This window comes from Macrobrachium rosenbergii, chromosome 24 (genome assembly GCF_040412425.1).
Source record: "Macrobrachium rosenbergii isolate ZJJX-2024 chromosome 24, ASM4041242v1, whole genome shotgun sequence".
Lineage (NCBI taxonomy): Eukaryota > Metazoa > Arthropoda > Malacostraca > Decapoda > Palaemonidae > Macrobrachium > Macrobrachium rosenbergii.
In genome coordinates this window covers 30,261,475-30,282,224 of record NC_089764.1, presented here as the reverse complement: position 1 = coordinate 30,282,224, position 20,750 = coordinate 30,261,475, and the positions used below count along the sequence as shown (strand labels likewise).

The 20,750-nt window shown below is 34.7% G+C and overlaps 1 protein-coding gene across 12 annotated transcripts in view; it reads right to left on the bottom strand.

The window, feature by feature from the left end:
* LOC136851956 (uncharacterized protein CG43867) overlaps nucleotides 1–20,750 on the bottom strand; it is a 1,078,149-nt gene that overhangs the window by 17,718 nt on the left and 1,039,681 nt on the right. For 11 of the 12 annotated variants that reach the window (XM_067126317.1, XM_067126323.1, XM_067126320.1 and 8 more), the window contains 6 exons: nucleotides 20,073–20,234; nucleotides 19,488–19,664; nucleotides 19,104–19,209; nucleotides 18,470–18,582; nucleotides 16,105–16,314; nucleotides 128–366 (listed from right to left, as the gene is read on the bottom strand). In XM_067126317.1, coding sequence (XP_066982418.1) covers nucleotides 128–366; nucleotides 16,105–16,314; nucleotides 18,470–18,582; nucleotides 19,104–19,209; nucleotides 19,488–19,664; nucleotides 20,073–20,234 — 1,007 coding nt within the window. The remainder of the gene's footprint in view (nucleotides 1–127; nucleotides 367–16,104; nucleotides 16,315–18,469; nucleotides 18,583–19,103; nucleotides 19,210–19,487; nucleotides 19,665–20,072; nucleotides 20,235–20,750) is intronic. The other variant, XM_067126321.1, reaches the window with a different exon arrangement.

The following is a 20,750-nucleotide window of genomic DNA, read 5'->3' as shown; positions in this document are numbered from 1 at the left end:
TAAAGAAATGGTTCACATTGGGCATTATGTACAAATATTCCTTCATTATGAGAATACATATACAGATCACTTTACTCTAAACAATACAGTATTTTGGATCTTGAAAAACATACTCAAGATTACTCACTTTGTATCTGCATTTCTCTGTAGATGCAGTTTTAGATACCACAAGAGCTTATTATTTTTCGGCACAAAGAGTGAAATGGCTAAGGCTAGGAACTGCCAACCCTGGATGAACGTGAATGACGGCGGGTTAATTTTAGGATCCGCGGGAAGTTGTTGGTTGCTACCTAATGTGGGAGAGGCCTTCTGGGCCCCAGAAGAGTCGCACAAGAATAACGATTGAGTTGCGCACAACAGCAGGTTCTGAAAAATAAACAATTCTCTCCTTAAAATCTGAAACGCATCACCGAATATGGTTTATGTTACAGAGATTCTCATGTCACAGATCAAATTATATGACTCCAATGTTGGATGAGCATGTAATCCAAAGATACACTACCTAATAAATGAGCAAACCTGGCTTTACATATGAAACACAAGATCATTAAATCACTGTACCAAATTAACGAAGAAATACAGAAAATATCCACTGGTGACTACAAATGACACCATTATCATAAGAGTGTCTTCCAATTTAATTTTACCACTGAATCATACTTCTAGACTCTTTAAGAATTTGCCCAAAGGATCTGTTTATCTGTGAGAGGTGAAAAGTTTAGTAAGAGAAGTTGGACAGCAAGGTGAGAAGAGCCTAAACAGAACAGATGAAAAGTAAAAGGTAGAAAGTAATGCAGTTGGGTGATGATGACTGCCTGCCATATACCACACACGGCACACTGTAGGCGGTACCACCAAGAAGGAAATGACACCTGTATGTAATGCAGAACAGTACATTATACGCATAACCTCCAAAATCCTCTGGAAGACTGGTGAGAAAAAAGCCTTGAAGAACCAAAAATCTTCGCAGTCACTTATCTTGCGGCACAAATTACATGGGTGTCATTAATACTGAACATTGTACAGGTATTACTATAATTATAAATTCAAAGTTACATCAATTCAGTGATTCTCAACAACAACATAATTTGGGTTTAAGTGGGTACATTCAATATTTATTTAGGTCATTAGCAGGTTCCTAAAGTTTGAACTCTGAATTGAGGAATACAGTATTAAATAAAAAGTCTTATTTAGTGAACTACGTACACCTAGAATGTAAAACATAAAAATCCGATGTCAAAACCCTGTAGACCCAACAAGTAATTTCTCAAAATTTATGCAAAAGGATTGTAAACAGTTACCAAAATTCAGACAGTCACAGGTTTCATGTGAGACCTGTGACCTGTCTGAATATTGGTAACTGCTTTTCCCTTTTACTATTTAGCAACTGGATCATGCAATTCAATCATCAAATATTCAAGCACTAAATGAGCATGACCAATTAAAATATAAGATATTACTTTAGTGTTTTGTTCTTTTTGTTATAAGAATTTCATAATTTTACAAAGGGTTTTATGTAATTTGTGTAATAAATCAAAGAATGGCTGAAATTAAATAGTTTTGTGATTGTAGTTATACAGTCTACTGTATCATGTCAAAACTATCAAATCATAATTTAAGTTTTACTTTATAGCATTGAGCAATGTCACTAGACCTGCAACTTCTTAAGTCTTGAAGAAAAAGTCACTCAAAAATCAACTGTACTACTGACTGGACATTTGTGCATATTCACACCTTTGACCAATTCGATAGGATGGAACTGTTGGCCTCATTTATGTGTGTGGGGGCCTGTCATTAACAACAGGCACAAGAATTTTACCTAGCTTTCTTCTGCCATTTGAATAATCAAACTCTTCCTTATATACTTTTCATGGATTTCTAATGAAACAGTAAGATATCATCATACTGTATATGCCAGCGTATAAGGAGACTCTGCATATAAGATGACATCCAATTTTTCATGTAAAAATGTAGGTTTAGAGGTATGTTTGCCATAAAAGATGACCCACAATTTATTAAATTAAATGACGCTATCAGCTGATGTAAGTAAAATTTTTTTTAAACAATTACAGTCCTACAAATTCATTACAATCATGTTCATCACCTGATATCATTAAGTTCGTTGATGACATCTTGTGATATATTTGTATGGAAATCATCGTACAGATCAAATTCCGAATCTGAAGGCATGTCAATTTCTGCTTCTTCTCCTTCCTTTGCAGGTTTACTACTTCTAACTTAAATGAAGCTTCATACTTATTCCTTTTATTTTTACAAATAGTTAGTGTGGCCATGATGGGGTCTTGTGATAACTGTACGTATCTGATATAATGATGCTCTGGATAAAGCTAGTAACAGTAATTATCTGTAATTAGTTATTTTGTTTACACTATTGATAGTTGTGTTGCTAGTGACTCACTAGAATTACTGTACCTACAGTTATTGCCATTATTACAGTTGTTAGCCTATCATTAAAAATCTCGGCAGAATTTAAGGTTCTCTTTTTATACTCGGCATATATGACGAACCCCATTTTGGGGGAGATTTTTTGAGGTTAAAAGGTCACCTTATATACCAGCATATACGGTAACTGCTTTACTTATAAGTTGTGTTTTCCCATATCCCTGTAGGTATTCCCTTTTATTAAGTTACAATTTTTTTCCCTTTTTCTTTCTTACCCTCTTCTGGTGATGAGAGAATAATGGAGATTTGTTTCATATTGGTGATCTTTCAAAATAAAAATGGGCTAACACAGGACAGTACAGTGTTTGTCTATACAGTGTATATATATATATATATATATATATATATATATATATATATATATATATATATATATATATATATATATATATATATATATATATATATATATATATATACATATATATATATATATATATAAATATCCACATGGGTCTGAAAACATCCTATGTATGGAAAATGGAGCAGTGACAAGGCTAATCTAAGAAAGTATACAGTACCTTTAAAAATTGTAAAGAATCATAAGAATTAGAACAACAAGTTGTTTTTTGTATATTAAGTGCATATTAAACACAAAGCCAATAAATTTGGCACTTATCCAAGCAAAATATGTCACTAAAGAACTTCACCGTAGCCTAGCCTACCGAAATCATGTACAGCACTGTAATCATGAACAAGTAATTACTATCATCTATCACTATACATCCAAAGGTATTGTATTGTACGTAATGAATGTACCAGTTTAACAAGAAAATGAAAACTCAGTGGGTAGATTATCTGTAATGTTGAACAGTATATACTAGTGTAAGTGTCAATTCAATGCTGGTACACTTCATGTTCACTAGATTTCCCTGTTATTAACATTTCCACGTACGTACAGTACAGTATATATGGCATAAAGTTATATCATTAGGTAATCATATGTACTGACCTGTAGAGTGAACAATTTACCCAAGAAAACTGACCGATAATCAACAATGATGCAATAAGACTATACATACAGTAAAATCAAATGACTGTCCTTTACAACATTCACCTCCGTGTCTCTCAAATCTTTGTACATACAATGTTCAGCTGGTTCGCCTGGTCAAGCTGCACATCCATTTGCACCTGTGCAATTTTATTTCCACTTTTCCCACTCAATGTGCTTTGATGCATTACACAGTCACACTGAGAGGGATATAACAGAAGACATAATATAGGTAGGAAAAGTACCGGTGGAATTTAAGAGTGAAGCAATTTTGGACAGTCCATATTTTTTATGGAAACATTGTGGGCACTGAATGAATGGTTGTGTTGCTGCTTTGAGGAGGCAAACCAGGTTCAATTACCATAGAGCAGTTACAACAATACAACAGAATCAAAACAGAATTCAGTAAAAAAGGTGGCCATAAATCTGACAAATAGAAACTGGCACTGTTTTTTAAAAGAAGTTACTTTTGTATACTCCAATCCAGTTTTACATTCAAACATATCTGATGGATAAACAGGTAGGGGAGTGTTTGACATTGTCAAAGAAAAACAAGTCACTATAGACTGAACAGCCTGCCAATACACTGTCTTCACTTTTGATGCAGATGCATGTTAATATACTTAAAAACTATCAGAAGTGTCCAGTTAATACTAATTTACACCTTCACACTATCACTCCATCAATGGTTGAGTTGGCTGTTGGAAAACTAGATCAAGGAAAAAACACTGATGCTTAGGACATTTAGCCTACAGCAATACTTTTATTGAAGACCCAAAGAAATAAATTTATTTTTGTATCATTTCTTTTCACTATCATTTTATGTCATGAAAACACCAATGAAATTTTTCACCTTGTCATACTTTCACCCTTAGTCAAAAATAAAAGGAAATTCACATTAAATTATGATCATTACAGAGCTACTGCACTGAATAGTACTTTTGTACAGTCTTGGACTATTTATTTTATAGATATCTTTAAATCAAGCAACTATCAGTTTGCTATAAAAAGGACTTCTACACTGCTTTGTACATTTACTGTAATGGAAACCAATGAATAGGGTACATTACAATATATTAGTCAAAATTCCTAACCGACCATGGTCTCTGTCCCTTGTTACAAAACTTCTGATAATTATGTACAGTATTCATGTATAGAGGGGCAGGTAAAATGGAGCCTTTTATACTCTGACAAATTTGCCGTAAGAAATGGGTGGGTTAAGCAACGAGGAGTCATGTCACCAAATCTTTTTACTCTTTACATGGATAACATTATTAATTGCATTACCATGGCTGAAATTGGATGCTACATAGGGAATACTGTATGTATTTCAGTATTTTTATTTATGCTGATGTCATTTTATTTGCAACATCTCAAAGATCAATGAAATATTTACCTGACAAATTTAAAAACTTTGGTGATGATTTTGGATAGTCATATAATCCAGATAAAGGTAAGACAATTAATATATAACTCAAATTATGCAATAAGATTCTTTAAACAGTTAACAGCATCTGGGTCACATTATGTTTAATACAAGAGAGTTATTTGATAAAAACTCTTGTCTCGCTTTTCAAAACAAGAACAAATGTCATTATGTCCATTTAATTTTTTATCTGTCAATGCAAGAATCAAAATTTTTACAAATTGTACAAGTTTTTATGGATCTAATTTATTTAATTTTTACACAACCAACATGCAAGTTGATCTAAATACAACTTGGAGAGTGTGCTATAGCAGGCTCCTCAGTGTGCAAGAGAGGACACAATGTAATTTAGTTCCACCAATACAGTAATGTTAAACTGATGCCATCCTTGGAGATTTTAAGTAAGGTGCATAAATTTGTCTTAAGAGGGTACAATCGTTCGTCAGCATTTAAGTCATTCTGTTTTAAAAATTGTTTTAATAACACAGAATCTTTATGCATAGAAACAAATATTTCTTTTATGACAAATGTCCTAGATATGAATATTAATAATCTTTTATTTATAAGCAAAAATGAATTTCAAAAGGAAATTATACAGAGATGAATGGAAAATATTGATAAAATATTCCACTGAATGTAAAAATAATTTGAGTTCACATAGCCTTAATTTTGTATAACTGAAAAATTTGTTTAAACTATGCTATTTGCACGTTAGCCTAGCTGATTCTGTCAGGTCGTGAGACCTGATGAATAAATTATTTTACAAACACAGTACTTACATTTTTAAATATTTTTTGGTATAACTTTGCACAGCTTATTACCTTGGAAAATGAGTTTTTCTATAGTATATTGGTTATTTTTTTTACATGTAAACTAGCTGTATTCATATAAGGATAGTTTTGGCTGTATTCATATAAGGATGGTTTTGAATTAAGGCATGTATGAATGGTGTGTTTTATAAGGTGTACGTAATTAAACTTGACCTTAGGGCAATGAGCAACTCCTTCTGGTGACAATTAAGCTAACAAATCCCTCTTATAGATGTGAACATAAACTACCGCAGTCTAATTTAATCAATTAACACTATAATATGTAACTACTTCTACGCAGTAACCCCTCGCCTAACCAGGTGTGAGCTATGTCCAAAATGGCATTACCTTTGCCTAAGTTACCACAAACTCCCAGCCTAACTAGCCTATGGCTTGCCTTTCAAGCCGTATACTAACTTAGAATTGCGTACTGAATCCAAATAAATAAGTAATGATTAGTATACTTTAATGTTCTATAGAGCAAGCGTGTATTAAACAAAAGAAAACTCACAAATATGGCATAAGACACCTGAATGTCTGGCACAAAAACCTACCTCAAAGCAGACGTAGGATAGCCTATCCAAAACAGTATGCACGATTAAATGACTGTATCATCACACACAACAATCCTTCAGTAGTGTAAGCAAGTGTGTATGAATGGTGAATGAAGTGTACAAACACCAATGAAGAACACAAGGGCTATACTGACAACAAAGTAGCACTTCACCAAATTACATAAGTTTACCCTATTATTTACAGTTTGCTGTCCCGTTTTCTATGAAAGCCGACTGTGTGGTAATTCGGTGTTACGTAATAAACTTTTGTTTTAATGGAAAACTATAAATGAATGAAAACAATAACGATCACGTTATTGTAAAGAATAAAGAATACTAAAAGGCTACTTTAATATTGGACCTATTATGCCGGGCTAAACACACACACACACACACCATTCTTCGTAAGGGATTAGATCTTTAGTACTATTATCCTACAGTTAAAGAGCTTTCAGATTTTTTCTTATAACACCAAGATATTTTACAACTGCAAATAAGTAGAAATTACATAAAAAAAATCTATATTACATTCTTTCTTGTTTCTCAAGTTAACACTGCTAATGTCAACGGCCTAATCAAGCAGCAAAATTATAATCCTTTAATTTTTTCAAATTTCAGTCCTCTACATTGTTCTTTTTTTTTTACGGTATTTGAATTAAATGTGTTTTACTTAACTGTATCTATATCTATAGCCTATGTCTATCAGTCTAATTGGCTAACAGCCGTTCGGTTCGGTACGGTACAATTTCAATGCAACCTTTGTTTTGCAAAATGTGATGATATGTTTCGAAGCTTTAATACACTGCACGACATACATCAATAAAAATCATTCTGTGATATCTTCAATGGTATTAATATGACAATATCAAATATAAACGATAACAGAAATACGTGATAGTAGGCTAGGCTGAAGCTTGTCACCGTAAAGGCCATTACCATAATCTAGAATAATGCCTGAACAACCTAAAAAAAAAAAAAAAGTTCTATGGTTCATTCTGCAAAAATTTTTGAATACAAGTCTATGTTAATTTTTACTTTAAACCATACCTGTTTTCCAGGCTTGTAAATATGATTTTCATATGTTTTATTGTGTATAATAATTGTTGAGCTGCTAGACTTCCCCCCGCTATATATATCTTATTATTACTGGAAAAGTGAGGATTTTGAGTGGAGGATTTAAATGTACGGATGTATTTAATCAACCTAACCTAGGGCACCTGGACCCCAAAACAAACCTAACTTGGGGCACTGAATAACTGATAGGGTCGTGACCTAACCTAGCCTAGGCCAACACGTTTTTACCTGGCAACTCCCAACATACCCAACCTAGGGAACATTAAATCAAAATAAACTGGTTTGCAGCATAAACCAGCTACAACCAACCTAGGATTCTCGGTTCTTACTTACCTAGTGTGTGGTGTCATTTTCAATGTATTCAATAAACCTTTCCTTTACCAGAACTTGCAGAAGTATCATAAAGACGTTAGAATACATTCTTGTATTTCACTCTAAATTTTCTCCTAACCAAAAACCCTGGTTTCCTACTGTGGCTTCCCACAATTGCAGGATGTATGAGGTTCCTGTATCTTGGCACTACTGATTTGTTGCAGAAATGAGTGTCAGAATGCACTAAAACAAAAATTCAAATCAGCTGAAATAATCTGTGGAACCAGGGTTACACGTCTGTACCTAAGGAATTATGGAACCATGACTTGAAACTGAAGCCAGTTTTTATTCGCATCTCCTTATCTCGCTGGCACTGTCCTCTAGAATGTGATTCCCTATGCCGAGCTAGTCTCCCAACCATATAACAATCAAGACTAATTATGAGTGACGGGTTTATCACAATACAAATTTTTTAGCTTAAAAACATAGTTTCTCAGTTTACTGCAAGCAGACAGTTACTCAGTTGATTTGTTCATGATTCTTCTTCGATCTCCAGTCATAATTAGCTGTCTGGGGATTTTTACACTGTTAATCAAAGCTAACTGCAATTACAGAGTTTATATGAAAAATTTTGTTTTTTTTATGCTATACACTTAAATTTTTGTGTGTGCTGTTTATGTTGTTCTAAGTTGTACATGATATCTTGTTGAAAATACAAATCTGGTCAGTACATTAACAAAGGCAAGTTGTACATCTCTGCTCTATGAGCAATATCATATGTGAAATTAGCTTTCTTACAGAAAGAATATGATTCAAATTTCAATACTTATGATGATTACTTTACTAAAAATTGTACTGATATCCTGTTTGTAAAAATATAATTCTTTTTTATTCAAATTTTCAGGAGAACAAGAACCTGACATTGTAACCAGGTACAGAAGTATAGTTAAAACACTTTAAAGACAGAAAGTTATTTGAAGATGCTTTATACACCCTTCATATATTTTAAAAACAAATAAAAGTGAGTAAAATCCCAAAGGTACATGTTAATCTAAACATCTGATCCCCCAAAATTTATGTGATAAAAAAGCTGCATAGCACCAGAGTTAATCTATGAAACCCCTTTGATGTTTTGGTACGAGTTTAAAAACATATCTATTACAGTATTTTTCACGTGTGCAACACACGATTTGCAGTTCAAGTTTGTTAAAGTAACAATGAAAATGTCAAGTTTGGTTATAGGGTATCAGGAAGATCTCAATCTTAGCACAATACAAAAAAAAAATAATGATTAAAAATGTTTCTTTCCATTCTTGTTGACAAGATCTGCTACAAATTTAAACTGTCTCACTTCTTGGTGTAACTATAACTTGCTGGGTGGGATATTGATAATAGTTTAGATACGTGCTCTTAAATAATTTTTAAGAAATTTGCATTCAAGGGGGCTTTCTCTTGCTTAGAGCCAGCTTTAACCTTTTTTGAAGAATGCTCAAAATTAAAATGCTCGAATTGCTCAATCCACTTGTTTTAAGCTGTCTTGCTGGGTCCTAGGTTTCAGTAAGGATACACAAGAAGAAGACTATCTTTCCAGCAAAACTCCGGCAGAGTATATTTCCCTCCCTCTCCAACCAGAACCCAGGTTTGGGCCAATACCTGGAAGCATTGGTTCCTAGTACCTCCCAGGTCAACTCCTCCAATGGAGGAGAGGAGCTTTACCTGGAAGAGATGTCCCTATGATTGGACATAAAGTGGGTACTGCCACTGAAACTGCCCTGCTGAACCTGGAAGGACCAGGGCCACAGTCTTCTGCTGTACATGACAGAGATGCCTCAGAAGAAAATCTGTCTCTCATGCAGCAATCAGATAATGAAGGGGATCCTAATAGGGTCCACCTAACCCCATCAGAAGTGTCTATCTTCTGTAGGTTATAGTGATTCATCCAGGACTTCTGCTCTTTTGTTGCCTGGCAGTCGCAGTACTGCTGCCTAGGCACAATCAAATTATGCAAGCTCCCCTAGTAGGGAAATACCACTTGCTACATTTGCTGACTTCCATGAGGAAATTATGTTCAGTATCAAAGATGTCCTTTGCTACTGAACGTCATTATATCAGAGATGTTATCCATGCTTCCAAAGAGGAAATGAGGTCAGTCCCGGACACTAAATTAGATATAACATAAGAAATTTGCAGTCTTTAAACGAAAGAGTAAAGTGGCTGCACAGTCTGCCCGGGCAGAGTCTGGGTTTGAAGCTCCGACTGGTAGCAAAAATAAGGCCAGTTCAGGCTACAAAACTTCAAATCAAAGGATAGTAGGGGCTCCAGTTACCATCCCTGATGATACTGATAACCCTTGGCACGACGCCTCACTGTATATCTTCTCTCCTGATGGTAAATACCTTATTATTGAAAGAAAAATTATTTCTGAAGGTGAACATCTAGAATTTTGGGACAGAGCAGCATTTCCTTATATGGAATGGTGCTTAGTCCCTCCTTCAGTAGGAACTGAGAAATTGCCAAAGGAGATGGTTATCCTACCTAAGAATATAGCATTGAAAGCTATAAAAGAAACCTTTTTACAGGTTAATGGAAAATAGAGTTATACATCTATTTTAACTAAGACCCAAAACCTGTTTATTGACATTAATTATAAAAAATTTTGACTTTTTTTTAATTAAATTCCGCTGATTTCCCAACTGCTTAACAGGAAGTGGTTGGCCTTGCTCTAGGGTAAGCTGATTCATCAACCTCGTAGGATGTGTAAGCAAAACTGATTAAGTGGTACTGTCACACGGTAGGTTGTCTATGATGTGAGGAAGCTTGAAGAAGGTATTGTCAGCAGCCACTCATTATCTGAGTCTATATGAGAGATAAAGATGTAAGGGACAGAGAGGAATAGACCTCCACCCTGGTTAGTCATGTACCTAGTGGGATCCCCCTGCAATTTCCATCTCCAGTGGTCTGTCAGCAGTGGCACTAGGAATGAAGTCAAAATTGCATTCCAGCTGGATTATTTTGTTTAAGAGCAAGGTTGTGTTTCAGGGGACCAACTATCCTTGCTGGGTCCTTTGCCAAGGGCATCAGTAACCCCTGATTGATGTAGGAATTTTTTACTACTCTTGGATCAACGAGAACTAGAATGTGGATTTTTAAGGGGAGTTTCCTGGGCATTTCAACACATCTATACTTCTTCCTTTGGGACGATTAATAATCAGTCATCTGGGCCCTCCTAAAGGTTAAGCATGACTTCTGTTTCAGCAACAGCCATGGCAAGCTGAGGAGGGTGATTTCTTTCATGAAGTGGGCTTACAGTTTGCAAGGGCAAATAGGTGTGCAAAAAATCTTCCCATCTACGGGAATTGCAGCATAAGATTCAAATCTGTCATGAATTTGGAAACTTGAGATCCATTACTGGTACATAATTGGCACAAATCCATCAAACTTAGCAAAAGATGAGCATGTTGCCAGAAACAACAACTGAAGAAGGCTGTGGAGAACAACAAGAATTTCAAAATGAAAATGAATGGCTGAGTGCCAAGCACAATGCCATGTGTACTGCTGAATTTAATGCCACTTGTGGAACATAATACAGGTGGCAAATGTCCAGATTACTACAAATACCAATGACTAATGAGAAGGTAGGTGACTAATTTTTTCAAGAGCCATAGTCTTTCAAGGATATGTCAACCAATACAATTACAGTATCTGGCATTCATCCAACAGTGGGCAGTGCCTAGGTCTGCATTATATATGCGGTTAGAGCTCTTTGAATAACTCACTCAAGTTCCCTGGAGTTTTGAAACAAGGGTGTTCCCTTTAATGCCTAAATGCAACAAAAGGTGAATAAGTGACTTAAATTGTTGAAAATGCAATATTGTAAAAGGCATGTGACCACCTTCCATGTTTCAAAGTTCTAGTTTCTCATACATATCTAAGTGCCAACTTTTGGCACGTCCACAAGGGGTCTGAAGCCTTGTTACATCACAGTTAATGTTTTCCGCCACGCAGAACTTTGCCATAACATTTTAGATAATAAACGAGATCACTATGAAAAAGAAAATCAAGCTAAACTAAAGGTCTACAGTTTCTGTCTGCCTAGCATAAATTGTATAATAACAACAAAAACAGGAGCTGCATTTACTGAGGAGATGACTTTCACTCATTCAAAAGTTACATTCACTCCACAACCACTCATGTTATTGTATGGGCATTGGAAATCTATTCTAAATACTTTGGTTTACTTCACCTACACCTGCAGGAGAAAAACAGTAAAATACTGAGGGATTTTACTGAAGCATTATCATTAAAAGTTAGATTAACAATACTGTACCATCGAGTCACATTTCTAGACTATCACAAGATTGCCCAAAGGATTGGTTCCTAAATGAAGAGTTAAAGTTGGAGCAAGATAATGAAGAGAATAGATTAAAAGCAAAAAGCAGACAGCAGTGAAGATGGGCTAAAGGGGCACTACAAGGAACCTTTAGCACCATTTGCAGTGTGATAAACCCCTACAAGGTTTACTCAAGTTTCCTGACATAAAATAAAACTACATCAAGTTGCTGCCTACAGACATAACAGAAAGGTTTTATTTGATGGCAGAAGAATGACCCTCACCCTGAAGATAGTTGGTGATTCACCCGAATCTGAGACAGCTCATTAATTTTAGATGGTCAACTTTCTCCATCTATTAGCAGATACAGGATCAAGAAAATGTCTATTTGTTTATTAAGAAACATTAAAATTACATAACTTCCATATCATTCAAAGTACCTGGAAAAGTAAAAAATTTAACTTTGCCTCTAAGTCATACTTTTCCATGCAATCAATAAAAAAATATCAAGAACGCACAGGTTACTAGTCTTGCTCAGGCAATTTACAGTTTCTGAAACACATTTTCCCAAATTCCTGATACCCCTAAACCATATGCCGATCTGTAATTGCCTCCTTTACCTGTTACAGTGACAATCATTAGTGAATAATACATAAAATAGTAAACAGGATGTATTGCAGTAAAGTTTCAAATATCTTGAATACGTCGATGTGTAAAATTCTTTACACACCTGTTCTGTTAAAAAGCCATACCTGTAGTCACTGTCGTACCAAAGTTCTCCCAAAGAAGCTGCTGTGAAAGAAATTCTTTAGGGTTATGGTTTTATCATATCACTTGCAAGGTTAGATGCACAAAGTAACGACCACTTCTATGTCTCAGCCAGGAGGGGGGTTTACGATAACAATGGCTCATGGAAAGTGCAAACAAGTGAAAAATAACACAAATAAAATCAACTAAACCAGCATGAAGAATGCTGCATGATAAACAAATAAGTGTATGAATTGCTGAAATACAATCAGGCAAGTGGCTAGGCTAATCCATGCATAACTAGAACTGTGTAAAAAAAGACACATTAATATGCATCGATCTAAAAAATCTAAATGTGGAGGAGCTGACCATTTTGAAAAAATAAAATGTACCGTGACTATTTTCATTAACAAATGTGTAAGAGAGAATAATATTTGAATAATAATGGCATGACTGTTGCATTACTATCTCATATATAAAGTACATCAAGCAATAATGTGTCAGAGGGTAATGGAAATCTTCACATTCTTTTGCTAAAGCAGAACAGCCCCAACTTAATAAAAGTAACTTAAATTAAGGGTAACTTAAAAACTAAAAAAAGCAAATACCATCTCATTTTTCACAAAATTTTGCTTAAATATAGCATACTATATTACAATCACATAAAATGTCCTTCTAAAACATTTCAATGGATTTTGTTTTAGGCACTGACATTAGTTTTTATCCCAAATATCAAAATGAGATGGAATGGTTTGATGGGTAGGCAAAGTAACTCGGGCAAAGGCCTTCGTAATTAGAGTAAATTGTTGAATGTAATGATTTTACATGTGTGCGCAATTAAAACTTATGAAGTGGTTTCCATAATTCAATATTTCAGCATACAAACCACATTATCTTATTGCAAAAGGTGGTAAAGAACGAAGCTAGGGAAGAGTAAATAGCCATTCAAAGCTAATTCATCATGAGCTACACGTGAAGCTGCTCATCAGGTGTTATTTCCACACATGCAAGAACTGACTGTTGATTCATTTCAACAAACTAGAGCCAAGACAACAGTGGTCATTGACGCTGATAATATTTTGTAACCGAGAACAAAAACGAGAAAATAGAGAATACTTCATTGAATGCTGCAGTTGCATTTAAAAGGCAAGAATATCAGTGTAAAATTACAATTATGAAACGCTGAAAATTCGAGATATAGTCACACCCAGATATAAATATTAATTTTTCATACATCAATGTTCCTATAAAAACAAACTGAGATTGTGCCACAAAGCTGCTCTTTCCGATGCTGGTTGACTGAAAAGATAATGACTAGAACCTTAAACACTCGAAACAGAGGCATTCAGAGCTGATTACTCGCCACTTCGTAAGGGGTTACAATGACGGACAAGTAACATTGAAATTGCATGAAAGGATAACTTGTTGCAACATCATAACTTTACAGTAACTGTGAGAAGTATAGATCAGCCTGAATCCACCAACAAGAGCATGTGTGTCATCACTATGTAACAAAGTAGAGAGGAAAGAATTAAACCATAGCAGTTCCAGTAAAAATAACAAACCCAGATAACTGCAACTGGAAGAAGGAATGAGCACTACATTCAAATAAGATTTCTTTCAATAAACATATGATTTATGCTATGTTTGTCCATGTAAACGCGGGTTCCACTTCAAATAAAATCAGATGGCGGTAGACTGGCACCCATAGGCACTGTTTTCCATAACATTAGCTTCAGTCCTATTAATTTTGGAAATACAGAGACCAATATACTGTGCTCTTACCTTTTGGACACTAATACTGTACCTTTATTTTATGAAAAAGCCCAGTTAAATTATTTGATCAAAAAGCTTCCACAAATGAGAATGACCATAGGCCAAAAATAAAAACAATGCAAAGAGATGAAGTAACATTAAATACAGTAGTAAAGTTAAATTTATAAGAAAACAGACTGAATTTTTCAAAAACTAAACTTCTCATACCAAATTGTTTTACTTCCAATAAATGACGCTGGAACATTGTTGAACTAATTTAACATTCAATAAGCATTTGTAACACTAACAGATTTATTAGCTTTGTTGAATTACAATCTTTTGTATCTATGACAACTATTTTACCCCCTTGGTACAATTTAGTTATCATGACGTCTAATTTATGTAGAATGTCAATAAAAGAAAGTCTTGAAGCTATAAAGAACAGAATTTTTCCTCTTAAGAAGACTTGACTTGACAAGAGGCAAGGCGCTTTTTAACGCACCTGTTACTGATTATTTAACTAGAAACTAAAAAATTCTTCCTGAGAGTATGCCTAAAGGAACCATGGCAAGTTCCTCTTTGGATGACGTATAATTTATGAGAGGGTCACCACACTAAAAATTTGTCAGTAGCGATGTTGTTTGCATTTTTTAAGACAAAAATGAGATGACTTATGATAACTTCTACTTCTTCATCCTATTTGATGCCACCTTGGGGTATTTATTTCATTTTGCCTTGATACCGCAGGCATCCAACGTCCCACCTTTCAACTACCTGTTTATATTTTGCTTTACTGATTGGAGAATGTACTATGCCAGTACTGTACATGTGGCTGCCCGGGTTACCTCAGGTGTTACATTTAGCTGCTTTATATCAGGCAGTGACTTTTAAACAAATATTTTAACAACTGTACTATGAACTTTCAGTGTTGTGTTTCAGTTCTTTTGCTTGACGGTGCACTAAGTTAGGTAAACTGTTAATACCTGTATATGTACGTTCAGTATTTAGTTTTACTTAAAGCTATTTGTTAATTATACATTCAATTCTATTTGCTGATATTTATAAGCTAATGTCTACTGCTTTCTCCTTTGCTCTATTTTTTTTATGGGTGTTCTCTTTTGTGGAAGCCTGCTATGTAGAGTTCTGATATTTTAGTTTTCCCAACAAGACTCTGAACTCATTAAATATAAAAACCACTGAAGTGATTTCCTGGCAGAAAATGAAAGATAATAAAAGCACTGAAATGTGAGGCAACTAGTTTACCAAGATAACCAATGACCAACATCTCATTTTGAGTTTTGGCTATACAGTAATACGTACTGTACAGCATTTTATTTTTTAAGGTTGATTTCAAACAATAGTTAAGTGAAAAGCAAGGCTGTCTAAAAGGGCTTTTGATTAATAACAAGGCAGAAAAGTGCCTTATTTAAAACACAGTATACAGTAATATAAAGTCCTGGGAAATTTCCATACTGGCAAAAATAATCCTATTAAACTATCCTTGTAAATACCTGCACCTTAAGAGCGCACACTGAATAAAATCAATACTTTTACTGTGTGACAAAAAAAATAAATAGAGAACTGTATGTATTAATGTGTTGCTGACCCATCAAACTGTTGCAACATAAAGCATACACACTTACTCGAGAGTGCTTGATTTTGTTCAGAGTCTTCGTTACCTGAACCCCTGGCTTCGCTTGAAGATGCTTTGATGTTTGCTTAATTAATCCGCAGAAAAGTTCAGACTGAAGCTCTGGGTATGTGAGGCACTGCTGGAGAGCATTTTGACATAATACCACATGGTAGTCAATACCTGATGAATCCATTAAGACAGATGTGTATAACTGACATGACTGAAAGGAAATAGAAACTCAAAATTAATTATCAGTAGGTAATCTAGTATCTAAACAAACAGCATATTTTATCATTTATTTATATATCATTCACTTAAAAAATCAATGGGAAGTGTACAGCATGATACAACGGTGTTTTGGTAATCGTAGATTTCCCGATGCTCTTGAAATCATGCCATCAACAAGACTTACTACATTACAGTATGTCAAAGAATTCAGTTTCAACCAAAGAAAATCTCGTACAGAAACATAATTGTGAGCTTTAAAAGGAAACAAATTATTAAATGGTTGGAATGATTGACCTTGACCTTTAAAAGTCCACCTACAGTGGAAGCTTTTTTCCTATATTTTTTGTTCTCAAAAATTCATATATACACTAGTCTTATTTACTATGGCTGAAGATGAACTTTAACTTCACGTGGCTCTTAGCAATTTTAAACGAACCATATTTCGATCCTCACTGTGGATTAAAAGGCCCTGAGGACAAGAATAATTCTTTTTACAATGAAGACAAATAAATTTCTTATCAAGATCACTTAGTCAATTTTGAGACTTGTGGGATTTATCTATACAGTATACAGTATGCTGTCAATAAAATCATTACTCAAGAGAATTCAATTATCCCTATCTAAGCAACAAGCCATGTCCCAAATAAGAGGGTAGCTCTGGAGAAAAACAAGATAACTTGCAATGTCACATTTATCTCATCAGAAATTCATACAGTCATTGACCAGTTTTAACTATCACTCAGATCTGGATGGCAAATATCAGTTTTTTATATCTGCAACTGCTGGAAAGTGATAAAACTAAATATGTTTGTGTTAGGTTTCTATAAAGTCTTGTAATTGGCTACTGATTCATGAAGGTCATAACCATCTAATTAGATACTGTATAGGTGATTTTGTTTGCCCTTGATTTACAATAATTCCCTTTGATATTTACAGTAGTTTCAGTGGCACTACAGGAGGGACAGCTTACAGGGTGCTCAAAAAGCATCCATATGAGCAGATTACCTCTATATCTCTTTGCACCTGATTTACAGTTTACAAGCACAATCATATGGCATGACACATACAGAATAAATCCCAATAGCCATAATATATTTTAATGAAGAGCTCCAACAACACACTGAATAATGTACTGTGGGTCTTATGTAACGGGGTATTGTAGTTTTTCAGAATATCTATGCAAAATAAGTCCTCCATAAGTTTATGGTCCAAGGCAATCTCCATGTCAGGTTAGGGTGGGTTTGATGGGGTCAGATTACGTCGGTCATCGCAGGATCAGGCTGGGTGACACTGGGTGGAGTAGGGTAGACCTGGATCAGGTCTGGTTAGGTTTACACTAGGTTGGTTTGGTGTAGAGGATGTAAGTTTGATCTAGCCTATAAGGGTGAACCTTGGTGCATTCTAAGCAGATCAAGTTTAATGGTATATGGTCAGGTTAATTTTGATGTGGTCTTTGGTCAATATTAAGTACAAGGGACTTCAGAAAAGTTAAGTGGATTCTCGGCAGGTTAAACCTGGTAGGGTGAGTTAAGTTTGTATGGTGTCATTTAAGGGTAGGGAAGAGCCTGATAAGGTGGGGATATGTTAAGTTAGGGTGAGCTACATAGGGTCAGGTGGGATGTTCTAATGGCACGAGACCTGAAAAAATATCCTTTCAAGCCTTTAACTAAAATACTTTATAGTGATTATGATTATGTGAGCAAAGTCAAGTGTTTTAAAATCTCTGAAGGCGGAAAAAAACTATGGGCTGAAGGGATCCATTATTGGTTTTGCAAGGAGTTTGCAGATATACTTGCCTTGGCTGTTTGCAATCTTATTTCCTTTACCTAAACATTACCATAAACCCACTGACTAAATTACTTTATAATACTGTAATATCCTTCAACACAAACACTTTTCTGTGTGACTTGTTACATGGAGGGATGGCCACTCTAAAGTCTTGGAATTTCCTCTCATGTATAGTGTTTAGGCTACTGAAAACAGTCCTTCCTCCATCAGGTAGTGCTCATTATTAATAAAAAATCAACCTCAGGATTTAGTACTGCCTTTGACCAAGAATAATGGTACAGTATTGGTACAGATACATACTTAGTTATAAACAGAAATAAAAATACTGAAGAGGGTCAACACTACAAAGCTAGGCATACCTTAAAAAGTTTAATAGCCTCAGCCTGAAGCTGGGAGGACGGGAGAGAAGTAAGAGGAGATGTAATGGGGTCTTTACTATGAAGCAGCAACGGATGACGCCATAATACACAATCTGGAAAATAGGTAAAATAAAGAAAATCAATACATCATTGTATTTTCCTATATCTATGTGTAATACTATACATCTCGATAATGTATGAATGCACAGAATGTTATTTATAATTCCTGATAAAAAATGTACTCTTTATTTTGAAATTCTCATAAAACTATCATCTCAAAAGTCAAAAGTACTTACAAAATCTTGAAAAACAACTTTTGCCTAATAGGGATAGATGAAATTTTAATAATTTCATAACTGCACCTTGTTAAAGGGGGTACATTAAGCATACAAATGCAGTAGTCTAAAGACTAGTGGGGCACCTACAGTAGGGTTGCCTCACACCATACCTTCCACTGATTCACTTTTTATTCTATGATCCAGATATACTGCTATGCAAACTGCAGGGAATGTAAAGAGGACAAACAGAATATAAAGGGAATACTGTACATTCTATCAATTAGCCTCCAATGGGGAAGCATTTGGATCTAGACATCTATGAGACTGAATGTAATAATCAAACACAGAGCACTTACTTGGATCTCCATCCAACTCCATGAGTTTTTGAACTAACTGTTCATATTGAGTCCCAGCATTTGGTCCACCACCTGAGACAACTGTTAAATGGTACAACCAACTATCCTGAAAGGCATATGTGTAACAGTCAGATTATATTACACTAATGTATAACTATCAAGAGTACGCTATATTTAGTCTCTTGACAAATATGAAGCACCTACATGAAGATCTCACATATTATATAAAACTAAAGTTGTGGCAAGATTATACTTCAGTTGCTTGAACAAAATTTTCCAGGCATACAAGGGATACAAATTCAGGCTATACAGTCATTAAGAGAATGTGAGCAACCCATAAAATAATGGCACATCATTGCAAAAGACTATTTCTCCTGAATTTACTTTTTCTTGCTTATTGGGCATTATGAGGTAGGTTGGCCCCTGGTGAGAAGGAAAGATGCCTATTGTTAAATCTTCTTTGGGAGTATCGTCATCAGCAACTTCTTCGCCCTCTGAGTCGGACACTTTTTCTACCTCCTCCACTCTGGCATCCCTCATGTTAATTTGGCCAATTGGATTCTGAAATTTAAGATATAATATTGCAGTTAACATGTATTGTAGCCACATTTGCACTTAAGTTTAAATTAAAAATGATTAGTAGGTTATCTGACCAACTATTACTTGTTTGTATTACTTGAAGTAATACAAACAGATTAGGTACTGTATTTGAAGGTTTTGGGTCTGTCCTTGTTAAGGAATTACTGTGTCCTGCCATGTTTCCAGTATGAAGACTGGCATAGAGAATAACTGATAACATTTGCTAAAATAAACATTGTCTTATATCTTAAAAGTTCCTTTAAGCTGGGACGCTCCACAAACCACAACAAAGCATGTAACAAGAGCCAAGTAACACCTGATAAGCTCCAGTAAATGTCATTTTAAGCTAATATGCAAGCTACTTGTAAACAGTAGACAACCCATACTTACTTGATCATTAGGACTCTTGAAATATATAAACATTTTGCCTATCAAGACACACCAACATCTGCGTGCATGACCATGCTTAACCTTTGTTAACCACCCTTGAAGTGTTGGCTTGTTATCTTCTTTGCTAAGTAGTAACTTTGTTGCATTACGTCGAAGAACATTCTGAAAGAAAGAGAAAATTCTTAAGTACAGAACCTTGCCTTTAAGGTTTATCATTCCCCCTTCAAAGGGTAATGGATAGTTTATTACTGGTAATAAGAAGAGAAATCTGCTTAACAATAGTTTTTCCTGTACTTTCCACAAAAGGTTACCATTTGTGTTTCATCAGTTTCATATTAGCTACGAAAGATATGCAAATAAATATATATATAAATAAAACCCAAGAACAAACTTTAATGTTGTAGGACTACATCCAATGAGCAGTTATTTGGTTTTAATAATAGCAAGCTCTAAAAACTACACTTCAGTTATGTTGTTGCATTGTATCTCACAAGAAATAATTTAATACACTATTGTAATTCAACTTGATAACTTTCATCTTTTTTTACAGACATTCCATAGAAATTGCAAGGTAGCATTAATCCTATTTTCCAAGAAATTATTTTCATGGACTGGATATATTACAAACACTACTTTGTGATTTTGTTCATGAACATGGTTAAGGAATTATTATCAGAG